The sequence below is a fragment of the Pholis gunnellus genome (assembly GCF_910591455.1).
Source record: "Pholis gunnellus genome assembly, chromosome: 14".
In the NCBI taxonomy this organism is placed as follows: domain Eukaryota; kingdom Metazoa; phylum Chordata; class Actinopteri; order Perciformes; family Pholidae; genus Pholis; species Pholis gunnellus.
Window position 1 is genome coordinate 5,685,549 of NC_136541.1, and position 13,867 is coordinate 5,699,415.

The 13,867-nt window shown below is 42.8% G+C and overlaps 2 protein-coding genes across 3 annotated transcripts in view; one reads left to right on the forward strand and one right to left on the reverse strand.

The window, feature by feature from the left end:
• agap3 (ArfGAP with GTPase domain, ankyrin repeat and PH domain 3) overlaps positions 1–6,922 on the forward strand; it is a gene marked incomplete at both ends in the record, with an annotated part of 111,145 nt that extends 104,223 nt beyond the window's left edge. For both annotated transcript variants that reach the window (XM_079172847.1, XM_079172846.1), the window contains 2 exons: positions 2,143–2,398; positions 3,814–6,922. In XM_079172847.1, coding sequence (XP_079028973.1) covers positions 2,143–2,398; positions 3,814–4,032 — 475 coding nt within the window. The remainder of the gene's footprint in view (positions 1–2,142; positions 2,399–3,813) is intronic.
• Positions 6,923–12,221: 5,299 nt separating this feature from the next.
• gbx1 (gastrulation brain homeobox 1) lies at positions 12,222–13,867 on the reverse strand (the record flags this gene model as incomplete). Its single annotated transcript, XM_079173072.1, has 2 exons — positions 12,222–12,739; positions 13,420–13,867. 2 exons carry the CDS (start codon positions 13,865–13,867, stop codon positions 12,222–12,224), a joined length of 966 nt encoding a protein of 321 aa, XP_079029198.1.

The following is a 13,867-nucleotide window of genomic DNA, read 5'->3' on the forward strand; positions in this document are numbered from 1 at the left end:
AATAGAGGAGAGTGACTAATGTTGAACCGGCTACTATTGTTAAAGCTGCTGCTGTAATTGTAAATGTGCTATTTGGGGACGTGCTCGCAGGTCAGTTCACACAAATGACGAGATTACCTATTTATCTCCTTTATTTTCTAGTGGTTCTAGTTTTGGGTTTTTACTCAAGCAGGTTTTTGAGATATCACCCTGACATTATCCTAATTGCACTTTTTCAGCAGGCACTATATCATCATTAGAAAGTCTGTCCGGTGAGGTCTGTGGGTTATCTAGAGTAACTATAGGGCATTGTTTCAGGAAGGAGATACTGTTGTTTATTTATTTTTTAAAAGGATACGGCTGGAAATATTCTTGATTTTTCAAATTTTCTACAAATCCTATGAAAAGTTCAGACCTAACAATAAGTTGGTTTTACTAAACAGTATCGTCTGTGTAGCCAAACCCCGATACAGCTTATTACTCAGTGCCATAGACTGTCACTGTTGTTCAACAACTCTTAAGAAACTTCAGTGAGCCTCACTGTTGCACCGTGTGACACGACGAACATGGACACTCTCCTTTATTTTAGGTTGATCCCACATACACCGTCCTGCTGCTGTTAACTCACTAGAGCAACAAATGTGTGTTCATCCACAGCTAAAAATAGTCCCCAACAAATGCACTATTTACTCCTGTTTGAGTAACATTTAGTAAAAACTGCAGTGCTCTGCCGTTTTTAAGAAATTACTGAGCCTTTTAAAAAAGTTAAGCCAAAACTTTGTGGACTGGTTTTAGGACTTATGTTTTCAGTCGATGTGAGCGCGGGGCTGAGAGCCAAAGACAGAGTACAGGGAAGATAAAAAATATTGAGAAAAGGACAAACATATTGTTGCTTCGAGGGTGAAACAGAAATCCCCGAAAATAATATCTCAAGTAAAACCAAATGTGTGTGTGTGTGTGTGGCTAAATAGGGCTTTTGTAAATTGGGGGGAACCAACCCTTTAATATATGATGATAAATATATAATTGAATGTGTAGATGGGATGTTTCGGGTTGATTTTGGTAATTAAGTTGTACCGTTGGAGTTTGTTGTCACTGTGATTATGATGAAACGGAATTGAAGTGAGCTTGATTGTCAGCTTGCACTTGGCTGCAAAGCCTCGGCCCGTTGATAGAGAGTCCCATGAGAGCCTTGTCGCTCTCGCCAGCTTCGCCGCTTCAACTTATCCGTGCAAACCTTCTCCTTTCTGTCACTCACCCACGAATCCAAACAACAGCCTCTTTCTGCTCCCCTTATCACGCCGGCTGACAGGGTCGCGGGGTTAGTGCCACACTGGGCATGCTCAGTCATTCACATATTGATATTGTTTTTTTTTTTTTTTTTTTCCCTCTTTCTGATTTGGACAGTTTGTATGTGGGCAGAGAAAGAAATGGGGGGGGTCAAGATGGAGAGCAATAGATATAATTCTGCCCGGCGATAGAGGACGGAGCCTTCCCTCTGCCTCTATTCTCTGCTGCATGCTGGACTGGAGGAGCCCCGCATCCCGCCGTCCCTCTCTGGCTGCCATTCAGCCCCATCGATCTGACTCAGGGCCCAGCCGCCCCGAGGGAGACCGGGGCTTTGGAGACGCACACTGCCTCTTTTGTGGAGGGGATCCACCGGTTCAGACTGACAGCCGACAGCGCTGATAAAAAAATACGTCCCCCTCCTTCCTGTATTGTCAGCAGCAGACACGCTGTTCGAGATGTGTAACCTTTAGAAAGCCGGCCAGGCTCTAACCGTCTTGCTGTCGACCTTAATCACTAGAAAAGTGGAATATTGCCCAAAGCGTCGCAGCCTTTGGCATTCTCTCATCTCTGCAGCCAATCTCGCTGTATCGTTTCCCGCTTTGATAGAGGAGGCGAATGGCTTTCCTGTGCTCTAATAATTTAGAAACATCACTTAAGTGAGTCTCTAAGACCAATTACTTCAACACTTCCCGTATGTGTCTACATTCTACCTTTTCCACATGGCTTTGTCTTTAGATCACTGCCTCTGGCTTATGAGATGTGTGTTTAAAAGGTCTTTAACTCGTGCTAAGTTGCTCATAGTCGTGCGCATATGTTTCGCCATGATTTACCCTGCCATGACCTGCAGCGTCCCTGTCATTCACTTCTCTCCAGGGAGGAGAAGGAGCGCTGGATCCGAGCCAAGTACGAGCAGAAGCTGTTCCTGGTGGGGCTGCCCCAGTCCGACATGCCCCTGGGGCAGCAGCTGCTTCGGGCGGTGGTGGAGGACGACCTGAGGTTGGTGGTGGTGCTGCTGGCCCACGGCACCAAGGAGGAGGTTAACGAGACCTACGGGGACGGAGACGGACGCACCGCTCTGCACCTCTCCTGCGCAATGGCCAACGTGGTGATCACGCAGCTGCTCATCTGGGTGAGTTGGCCTCTCCGGCTTTGAGGGTGAACGGTCAGAGGTGGATGAACGTTGTTATTGGAGGCATTTAGTGTTTTAGGAGTTTAAGTGTGAAGAGAAAGATTTCCCAACAACCTGCAAACCTCTGTAGCATTACCAGATGTGCCAGTTTCTCATTCCAAGTTTGTCCCCCACACACCAAGTGTCTAAAAATGTTAAATTATTGGGATTTTCATTGTTCATAGTTAGCTGTTCAATTATATTTTCTGCAAGTTTAATTTAAAAGGAGCAGTTCCTTAAAGGAAGCAACTGCCTATAAAACTTAACATAACTAACTAAACACTAACTAAAATAAATGTCTCAGCTACAGTTGGTGTTAGATTGCACACTTCTTTCCAAGAAACACCCGAGGAAAGTGCTGAGAATCTGCAGACTCGTAAAATAAAGCGTTACCTTTTATTTCCCAACCTGACCGTTTCAATGCTGTTTTAAGGCTCGCTCCACACTGTTAGGAATAAATGAGAAATGCTGAATCATCTATTTATTTTGTTGGCTGTGACAGCAGTCCATTTTAAGTCTAAAAATATAGCTTTTTAAATGTTCCGTGTCAATTCCCAGGAGGATGCTAAAACCCAATTTTTTAACAGAAAATACATCTAGCTCAGTGGTAACTTCAGCTGCGAATAACATGTTGTTTGGTTGGTACGAATTGTTCAAAATCGCAAAAATGTTCAATTCAATAGATCCAAGACTTCCCAAGAAGGTTTGAATAATTTAATACATAGTTTTTATTAAGTGAAGTGATGAGCAGACACAAAATATACTATATATTTGATATTGTCAAATAATGTCAAACAACTTTCAAGAAGTTGAAGTTTGCATAAGGCTCATTGCCCCAATGTTGACTTTTTACATGTTAAATTCAGTTCATTCCACATCTCTTTTGTTATGCTTAATTGTTTTCCCTCTATAAGAGCTGTAAACTGACAAAGTTCAGGAGAGCCACATAGTTCTGTTTGAAGTAAAACAGAAACCAAAACCCAGGCATGCTCTGATATTAGATGGAAATAGCCACATACTCATTATGACTCACCCAAATGTTTTTCTGCTACCTGTTCGAGGACGATCACTGCAGGTTGCAGTAAACAAAGGCGTCTTGCGATAGACGCAGCTCTGATTGTAGACAGTGAAGAGAAAAATGGAGGAAGAGAGGGCGGGAACTAAAATGAGCTTCTGATTAGAATCCGAAAGAATAGTTCAACACAGTGCTTGCATTGGATTTTGTATTCAATCAAATAAAGCATATTAAATGGAATTCTCATACTGTTTGTATGACCATTTATTAAATCTTGTCTGTAAATTCCTTGGAATTTCCCCCAAATATATACAAATCTTATATCTGACCTGCCTTTCCTACCCGTCATCTTCTCCCACAGTACGGTGTGGACGTGAAGAGTCGTGACGCTCGTGGCCAGACCACGCTGTCCTGCGCCCGGCGAGCCGGCAGCCAGGAGTGCGCCGACATCTTACTTCAGCACGGCTGCCCCAACGACACGAGCAGCCTGACGCCCAACATGAGCCGCCGCAACCCCAACCCCAACATCAACAACAACAACGCCCAGTGTGAGCTCAACCGCAGCATCAGCATCATGTAGGAGCCGACGAGCAGCCGCGGACAAACGCACGAAAGAACCCGAAACCCGCTCGCCCCTTCCCCAGCATTTCCTCCTCTGTGTGACCCAGAATCAGTACCAACGGAGAGAAATCCGGAGCGACGGACTCATTGTTTATATTCCACTATGCCGAAAGAAGTGGCTGTTCAGACATTGTACATTGTTTGTTTTATATTATTATTTTGTATTCGTTAAATTCGTTCAATCTTGGTCTGAAATGATCACGATCAGCTTTAAGCTCTTTGTTTTTTAAGCGCCAACCAAACAAATGACTTACTTTTGCATTCGTACCTTCCCTACGAAAAGCATTTCCCTAATGCTTGAACATTTCCTCTTTATGTCTTCCCCTTCCGCGACGCAAACTGGTTTTATAATGAGCTTGAAATAAGAAACTTCCTTCAAATTTTCCAAGGCTAAGCATAATAACATAAAACTGTGAGGACTAGTTGTACAAGTGACAAAACACTGATGTGGGAAAGAAACTAAACCTTCCATGATCTCAATGGCTGTTGCAGCTTTAGTAATGATGCATGTCTTCAACACGGCGATCAAACTCGTGACACACTTTTCATATACAAAGGCAAAGCAATTATAATTGAAGAGTCCAAATGATTTAGACACTTAATTCACAGGAAAATGGGTTTGGATCATCATAAAGGAGTTGATTGCAGAATTCCTATCGGGGGAGAAAGTGAGTCATCTCCTTCGCCTCCCTTGTCGTGATCCACCAGTGAAAGTGTCCGTGACTATAACGGAATTAAGGGGCACAATGTTTTATGACCATCGAGCCACGTGGCTCCGTAAAGCGTGCCTCTTCAATCAAAATTCATTCAAACTCCAAACGTTTGATTGAAACAGTGAAAATCGTACCATTAACAACGTCTTTGTTGGAGTAATTTTTCCCCGATTGACTAGATTGTGCTGTTGATTGTTTGACATAGATAGATACTGGAATATCCATTCTCCTCCTGTGGCCAAAAAGGCTGTAGAAGCGGTAATCTCGAGAGCGTTTCATCTTTTGTTGCTGTGAAATACACATATGGTACTGTGTGTGGGTGTGCGTGGGTGTGCGTGGGTGTGCGTGTGTGTGCGTGCGTGTGCGTGCGTGTGTGTGCGTGTGTGTGTGTGTGTGTGTGTGTGTGTGTGTGCGTGCGTCCGTGCGTCCGTTACTGTTACTACTGTTATTACTGTTCGACACGCGCGGGCATTTCTGTTCATAAACCTCGAGGAGACACCTGCAGTGCAAGATGAACATACCTGTGTTTTAATGTCTGTAGAAAAAGTAGTTCTTGTTCATTCACCTTACTCCTTATAAGAAACAGTCTCTGACTTTCCTTTTTTCCTTAAACCTGTGTGTTAGCCTAAGAAGCGGGGAGTTAACAAAAATGCATTTAAGTGACTGAAGTGAGACATTTAGGGATTAAAAATGAGCAAAAGGAGATTCGTAGGGGGACGTTACATTAGTTTGCCTCTCTTTGCGTTAATACAAATGTACAGTATTCCTACTGACACGATAAGCAGAATAATTTATAGTAACGGCAAGAAGTTGCAGTTTCCTTTTCGTTCAACTGCCATTTTTAAGGTTTTTAACCATCTTGATTTTATGGGTTTACAAAGGCAGGATGTGTGTTTACAGAGCAAGTTTTTGTACCTTATGTTCAGGATTCTGTTTCATGTTTTTGAAGATGTGGGCAAAAGAGGATGTTTGTAAATCAATGAGATAACGATATAGTAAAAGAATAGTTTGACATTTTCTGGAAATGTGCTTTCTTGATCAGAAGATCGATGGCACTCTCAGGTCTGTGTGTTTCATTCGGAGCTGGTGCCAAAAGGCGATTAGCTTAGCCCAGCATACAGTTAGCCCAGCTTAGCATAAAGTTGAACCACGTTACTCACTCTAAAACCACAAATTGTAATTTTTACATTTCAGTGTTTGTTCAAATTAAACGAACAAGAAAGAACATGTTTATTTTTAAGCACCAGAGGTGTTTTTAGGCGGATTTTCAAACACATTAACTGTATCTCCCTGCTCACGGTCTTTATGCTAGCTAGGCTAAGCTAACAGCCTCCTGGCGCTAGCTCCAAACTCAACGCGCAGGCAGGCCAGTGGCATTGACCTTCTCATCTAACTCTCAGCAAGAAAGCAAATAAGCACATTTCCCAAAATGTCTATCTATTTCTTTGAGACATCCCAAAACCGACCACACATTCAACCACATAGCTTCAGATGGATGTGTACTGTGCAGAGGTACCGGCCTTATTTCTGATTTCTACTTGACCAACTTATTTCAATGAGTACATTTCCGTGTCCGAGGGGATTACTGAGAGGAGTTTAAAGTGTATAGTGATTACCTGAACCCTTATTTACATAATGTAGATGATGAAGAAAACACTAGAGACCTGCCTGTTTCCCCCCCCCCAGACACATCATGGACGGGTAAATATTAGCTTCATGCTTTTATCTGAAGACGAGCTCCTCCTAGAGAAACAAGCTAAACTGGTTTTAGGTCAACGGTCCCTTTTGACCCACGAACCATATTTTGATATGTTGTTTTTTTTTTCTGTTTCTCCTTAGGCATATTTTTAAGGTACTTCTGTTTGGTCTCGACATGAACCGACCATCTTTGGTACTTGTGTATAATGATGTACATTTGACATATTTATAATGCAGTTTGTAAATATCTTTTTTTTTGTTTTTTGTTTTGTTCAAGTTAATTTTCCTATTGTAATTCCTTTTACGTTGAGAACGTGAAACGAAGCAAAAGCTAAAGAGTAACTTGTTGTACGCTTGGATGCTCGGCTGACTGTTGACCTATTAATAAACACTCAAATAAAAACGATGTAGCCTTCCCTGCATTTAGGGGAAAATCGACACATCTGTCTAGTGTGTGTGTGTTCATCCGTCATCCATCCGTGCATGACTTTTTGATGAGGTGAGACTCTCTTTCAAATTAAAAGCATCACTATCCCTTCATCCAGCACTACCATTTCATGTTCTTCCCCTTTTGCATGTTCCTTCATCAAACTTCCTGGAGAAATCCAACGTCACCGGAAGGAGTTCCCGTGAATGTGTCCGAGGCAAATCATTCGAGCCTGTCTGGAGGTAAGTAAAGCAGCCTCTCTCCGCTTCCTGCTTGCGGGACCCCCAACAGTTCGCTGAAAGAGGATTAAGATAAAGAAGCCGGGCTTAGTGTCAGGCAGCACAACGCCGTGGGGAAAAGTGAAAGGTCTCAGTGTCGAGAGGAGTCGAGCCCTCACTAATCTACTTCTTATTTCCTGCTAATCTGGTCTCAGCATATCTTCATCCCCTTCCTCTCTCTGTTGGCCGGCTTTGTCTGAGCCTCATCACCTGGTTTCTCTTCAGTGTTTCCTCTTCCTTCCTCTGCGCTGGCTCGACATGGAGCCACAATCCTCAGGGTCACGCTTTAAGGCCCCACAAAAAAACTTTTTTTTTTATCAATCAGCTTCCTTTCTAGCACTAATGGGACCCTGCCTAAATAAACATAGTGGATATTTCACATGAAAGATTTCTGTGTTTCTCTGATCTCTTCTCACTGGTTTGAAGTGGGCGTGGCTCATTTAGAAAAAGGGTGACATTAAATATCCCTGCACCAATCAGGATTAAGCAATATTTGAATCAGAATCTGATGAAAGTTGTTTGGTTACTGCACAGACCTATTGCAGCACATTAGCTGTTTTTTTTTTACTGTACAATAAATGATGTATTTATAAACTATAACTTATCTTTATTTAACTTAGATTGTTGTACATTTGGCCTGAATATTCAGTGTTATTGAGAACAACTTTTAACATCCGTCGAGTGATTTCGGGCCACTTTGGAGCAGTAAAGCTGTAAACACAACATTGACGTATCTTCGCCTTTTAAGATATTAGCAAATATTTGTCTATTTACACATCCAGCAGATATGGAGCAACCTCAGGTTTCAGTTTGCTTATGTTCCCCTGACAAATGGAACCTCAATATTATTTTTTGTCTCTACCAACTCATGAGGGAAATATCTGTCTCTTTAGGGGCTAAATTCTCCGCTATGTTCACCAGCTAGTCTCTGCTTGAAAACGCTGAGAGTGAACCAAGAAAAGTAAAGTGAGGGCCAAAAAAAACCAACGAGATAAAAGATGCTAAAACTACTCTCGAAGTTCAGGTCTGACGGGTGATAGTCTCTTTCACATAAACCCATTAAAGTGATCCATTGTTAGTATAAAAAAGATATTTATTATGACTTTTAAAGTCTTCATGGGCTTTGAACGTCAACATGTTAAGGCCTCGCTTAAATGATCCTAATCACATTCCTTCCACATCTCTTGAGAAATGTCACTGAAAGTGCGTGTCCTGTAATTTATTACGCCCTGGCAGACCCGGGCCACTTGTGTTTGTTGTGGTGAGACTGGAGCGCTCGCTTGCACCGCTGTGTGTTTTGATATTTCATCAGGGCCTGCTAAACAGTGAGGAGGGCTCTCTGCCGCCCACCTCTTCTCAGACAAATTGCCTCCAAGATTGCAGAGGTGGGTCTGAGGCTGATGGATGGGTACACAAAGACCTGACGAGACCATATTTGCAAACATTAAATCCATATTTCCATAACATGTAGGGGGCTGCTTGGCCACGGGCCACTTGAACAGCCTGTTTAGCGAGCGGTCGGTCATGGTCGTAACGTAAATGTTGCTTTAAGGTGCCGTTTGTCTCACATGTTTGTGTCAAGCTTGTCTTCATTTGGACATGTCGCTCCCTGTTTTCTCCTCCTTCCCTTCACCCTTTCAACCTCTTTAACCAATAATTATATCCACTCTGCTCCTTCTAGCCGAACCATCTCTGCCCTCCCGAATCCCCCCCAGACCTGAACATCCATTTATCAATTTCAGCTCCATCATGTCTGACCAGTGCGTCCATGTTGCTCCTCTCCATCTGACCCAAAGCTCATGTCTTCATTTCCATATCCTTGAACCCTCTCGCTAATCAGCGGATTTTAGCGCATCCCTGCCTCTCCGCCCCTCTTCTCCTGCTGTTTCATCCGCACCGTCTTCCTCTTCATCCTCCCCTCTTTCTCTCCCTCTCTCCTTTGTCTTACATAAACGCTCCGTTCCCATCCCTCTCTCCCCCTTCTCTCCCCTCTCCTTCCCCGTTGGCTTTTGCCTGCATTTCTCTGTTAATTTGCCTGAGAATGCATTAGCTGTAATGAAGGCTGAGGGCCGAGGGAATCCTCCAGGGTTCCATTAATCATCCCCCCTCAGACAGGCAACCTTGATTACAAGTGGCAAGAAATTCATTAGAGCTGGGCCTCTGACAACTCTTATCTCCGCCACTAGATCTGACTCATTAGGCAGCCAAATTAAAGCTATGATGGCCCTGATGAAACTCATCGCTTGTTTATCTTGTGCGATTTGATGCATCTGCCCATACATCACTGTAGCCACGACCGTCCGGACCCTCCCAAGAAGTCAGGCCTGCAGTCGACGCTGAGCAGCCTGCACTCACACGAGCAGCAAGTAATGAGCTCCCTCGCTTCCCTCTCTCTCTCTCTCTCGCTCTCTCTCTCTCTCGCTCTCTCTCTCTCTCTCTCTCTCTCTCTCTCTCTCTCTCTCTCTCTCTCTCTCTCTCTCTCTCTCTCTCTCTCTCTGTCTCTCTGTCTCCAGGTGGGAACGTGGAAATGGTTTAATGTCTTCGCTGGAGAGAACTTCTGATATTTCAATTTGTGATTCAAGTAGCAGAATGGTAAAAGGATACAGATGCTGTCTTGAGACTGAGGTGTTCACTTACAGAGTAGCTGTAATGGAAGAGGAATTATTAAAACTCCTAAAACGATTAACAATATACCAATATACAGTAACGTGATATTGTTTATCGATTTGAATAAGCAAGTCCTATAAGATGTCAGCTGTTTAGTTCATGATTCTGCTCACTTTGGAGTAATAAAATAGTCCCACTCACAGGATCCTGATGACAACCACCACCATGACCTTTGCCTCTGAGCTGTGTCATGGCTCCTCGTCGTCACCTCACTGGAGCCGAAATAGCCGCTGCACTCTGGCACAATGTCGTGGAATTGACCGTCTGCATTAGTCAGCTCTTGGACCATAATAAAAACTTCCACCGCTCCTTCACATGACCAAACGCTCCTTCAATCCCCATCCAAGTGGCACAGTCTTGACGTATGAGGTGGACGGTGGAATAAACTTTACTACTCATGGGTGCCCTGGTCACAGAGTGTCTGTTTGAGTGCTGAGGTCAAATTGAGATAGAGATCATGTTGAGTGTGTGTGTGTGTGTGTGTGTTCCATGAGAGACTTCAGGGAAATATAATGTTGGATTTTATTTTTTCCACAAACCCTCCATATTTATATTTTATACAAGAATACTACTAAAATATGTGAGGAATCTTGCCCTATCATCATAATTCAACAGGTGCTGCTGCAGTAGCTTTAACATGAGTCTATTTTGGAAACGGGAAACCAATCAGTGTCTCTCATCTGAGCGGAAGTGAAATTATTCCAACATGAGACGTTCCTGGAAACACTTCAGAGAAACCATGTAAACCACAAAAAGAATGCACATGAACGTTTGCATGAAACGTTGAGCCCTGTTTCCCCCTTCCTGTAAATGGATAGCTATGTGGCTAAACACTGTTTTAGTTACAGATGATTTGAATATTGCAGCTCTATGATTTTACATTGCCATGTAAGTTTCCGTATTGGCCTATGTCACCATCTTTGCAGATGAGGTCTGTAAGTGTAAATAGTCATTGGTTCTAATTTTATTTATTAGCTATGGGAGTCTATATAGTTATTTAAAAAACGACATTTTTAAAAGTGTTTCTTTATCTGTAATAATAATAATCTCTTTTTTTTTATTCTGGGGCATTCAAACTTAAATCTACACTTTTATTTTGTAAGAATTATCTACAGGTGTCAGTGTTTTAAGTAAATATAAAACTACATTTTACCAGAAATCTATATCTATAAAGAGGTTTTTAAAATGTATTTTATGCCTCTTAAAGCATTTTAGGATTTACATTTTTGCAGAGTCCATTATTATTATTTCCCCAAAAATAAAGTGTGTAGCTCACAGATTAATAATGGCTGCTGTCGGTTTGGTTCTGTCTGTAGTGACTGATAGATAAGTTCATTATGTGTGTTGAATGTTCTCAGTCTCATGAGGATCCATCAGTCCACTTGAGACAACATGGCCTCCTGAAGAGAAATCACTTTAGGCTGCTGTATTATATATTCAGGAAAAAAACTATTTATAAAATGAAGTGATTAAAACCACCACGAGTGTAAACGAAGCTACGATACTGCATCAAATAACACCTTCAAATGTGTGTGAACTTTTCAGTTGCAACGCTGAATCTTTCATTTTTTTTCAGTAAAAGCCTTCATAAATGTTGAAATTATATGGAAATATTCTCATTATATAATCTTGAATAATTTCTTTAGGATTTTCTTTTATTTAAAATGTATTGATAATATCAAAATAGCCGCCTGACTGCAGTTTGTACTACATTCGTCGCTACATATCTTTTTCATTTTAGCCGGATAAAATAACATTTTTCGCGAACATAAAAACATTTTGACTCTGCCCTCTAAACAATAATAATTCAATCTGGATTCCAACTTTCGTATAAAGCGATTTATTAGGTCAATATACTTTACAGTTGTCCCTTGTTTGGTCATTATTTCCTTCACATCTTTTCTTTTTTTTTGTCCACAAATAGCTGTCAAAGGTGGTTCCTTCAGTTGCCAAACTAAATGTAAAACGTCTTACATGCAAATGTGGTCAACAAATTGTACGAAACACAAAACAAAAATTCAGCTTCACCAAATGAGGACATGCACATAACCAACTGAACAATTTGGCCCAACATATAAATACTTAAAAAAAATCTTTACAGTCTCATCTCATAGTGCCCATTTGTACCAATTTTTATCCATTTATATTTACATATTCACAGCAATAAATAAAAAAATTACAGCATATTGCCAAATAACTGATCTGTCTGCGAGCAAACCTCTGCTCAGCCTCACCTCTCATACAAAAAGAATCTAATCCTCCATGTTTGTGCTTCATGCGTTCAACGAATCAGTGGAAGATAGAGTCATTGTAAGTGTTTTTTTTAATTATTATTAATAATAATATTTTAGATCTTCATCTGAGTTCATGGCCTGCTCCCTTGTTCTATTTGTTGGTGCTGACTCCTCACAGCGAACCTGTTGACGTGCACGGGGATGGGGACCACGATTTTGGGATTCCTCACCGGCTCTCCCGACCGGTTGTTGACGTTGCCGGCTTTGATCCGTTTCCATTTGGCCCTGCGGTTCTGAAACCAGATCTTCACCTGCACCTCGCTCAGTTTGAGCGCGTGTGCGATCTGCGAGCGCTCAGTCAGAGAAAGGTACTTTTTACAGTGAAACTCCTTTTCGAGTTCGAGCAGCTGCTCGCTGGTGAAAGCTGTTCGTCTCCTCCGGCTCTTCCCCGCCGAGCTGCCGGTCGGCAGCGCCTCCTGCGAGCCGGCTTTTAGTTTGCTCTTCTGGGACAGCGAGCCGCAGTTGTTGCCGTCCGAGAAACTTTCGTTCTCACTGTCCACGGAGCTGTCCTCTCGGTCGCTGCACGCGGTGTCCGCGGACGATTTGAGGTCCAGCTTCTCGTCGTCAGAGCTGTACAGTTTGGTCTCACCTTAAAATAAAATAAGAACAAACACATCCACGTTGAGTCACTTGAGTCTGCGAGCCCCCCCCCCCCCCCCCCCAAAAAAAACCGTCTCACAAACGATAGACATCAATCATGGTGTTTTTTTAGTATGCTGGGAGAGTAGCAACATAAACTCAACTCCTTTTGGGCCTATTTGTCTTTACAGCTGTCCTGTGTTTTAACAGTGTTGCTCTGTAAGTTTTCACTGCAACTGTTTCTGGCAACTAAAGAGGTTTCATTTCATTCCCCTGCAAAGAAAATCACTCCACTGAAGTTGCCTAAAAACGTTATTAAACATGCCCTGCAATTTGTTATAATAGTGTGAAGAACAATTCAGAATTCATGTCAATAACAAATAATAAATGTATCTGGAACGACAGATTTTAGGGTTTAACTGTCACCAGGCTGCATCCCCATGAATGTGTGCTCTAATACATGCATCATTACTATTTCTGTCACTCTGCCACGGTGGCAAAACTCATGTAAGATGGCTTTTACTTTTCGTTGTAAATTTTTCCGGCATCTCTTAGACCAAACACTTTCTCCATGGGCCAACAACCTCTGATTTAACGCGTTTTACGCACAACGGGCACTCTTTTACGCGACAGCCTTGAGGCTTTGCGTCTGATAAAAATACCATAAATAAGTAATGAGGCCGAGCTTACCTGATATTGTTTGAAAAGTTTCCGAGAAGTTCAGCAGCTCGGAGCCCTTGTCCCGGCTGCGCAGCTCATCGGCGTGCGGACTCGCCTGCCGTCTCGCTCCGGGGTCCGCGGCGCTTAAACGGGGACCTGGGAGTTCTTGCGGTGGGTAGAAACTGTCCGGAGGATCCGAGAAGCTTGGCATCGTCGTGGTGAGCGCCACCATGGACGGCACCCCCTGTCCCAAACTGGCACAGAACGTGTTGGTGAGCCGTCCCGCAAAAGAAGCCAAAGGCGTGAGTGGAGGTATACCGGACGTTAAAGACGAGTGGGATAAAGCTTGTGGAATAACCAAAGGTCTGTACGGCATGAACATAGGGTAGCCCGTGTAGAGCAGGTGTCCCGGTCTGGGATGTGGAGTCCCTATCAGGGAATCGATTGAAAACGCCGTCCCTTGGCCTGGTCTCTGCAT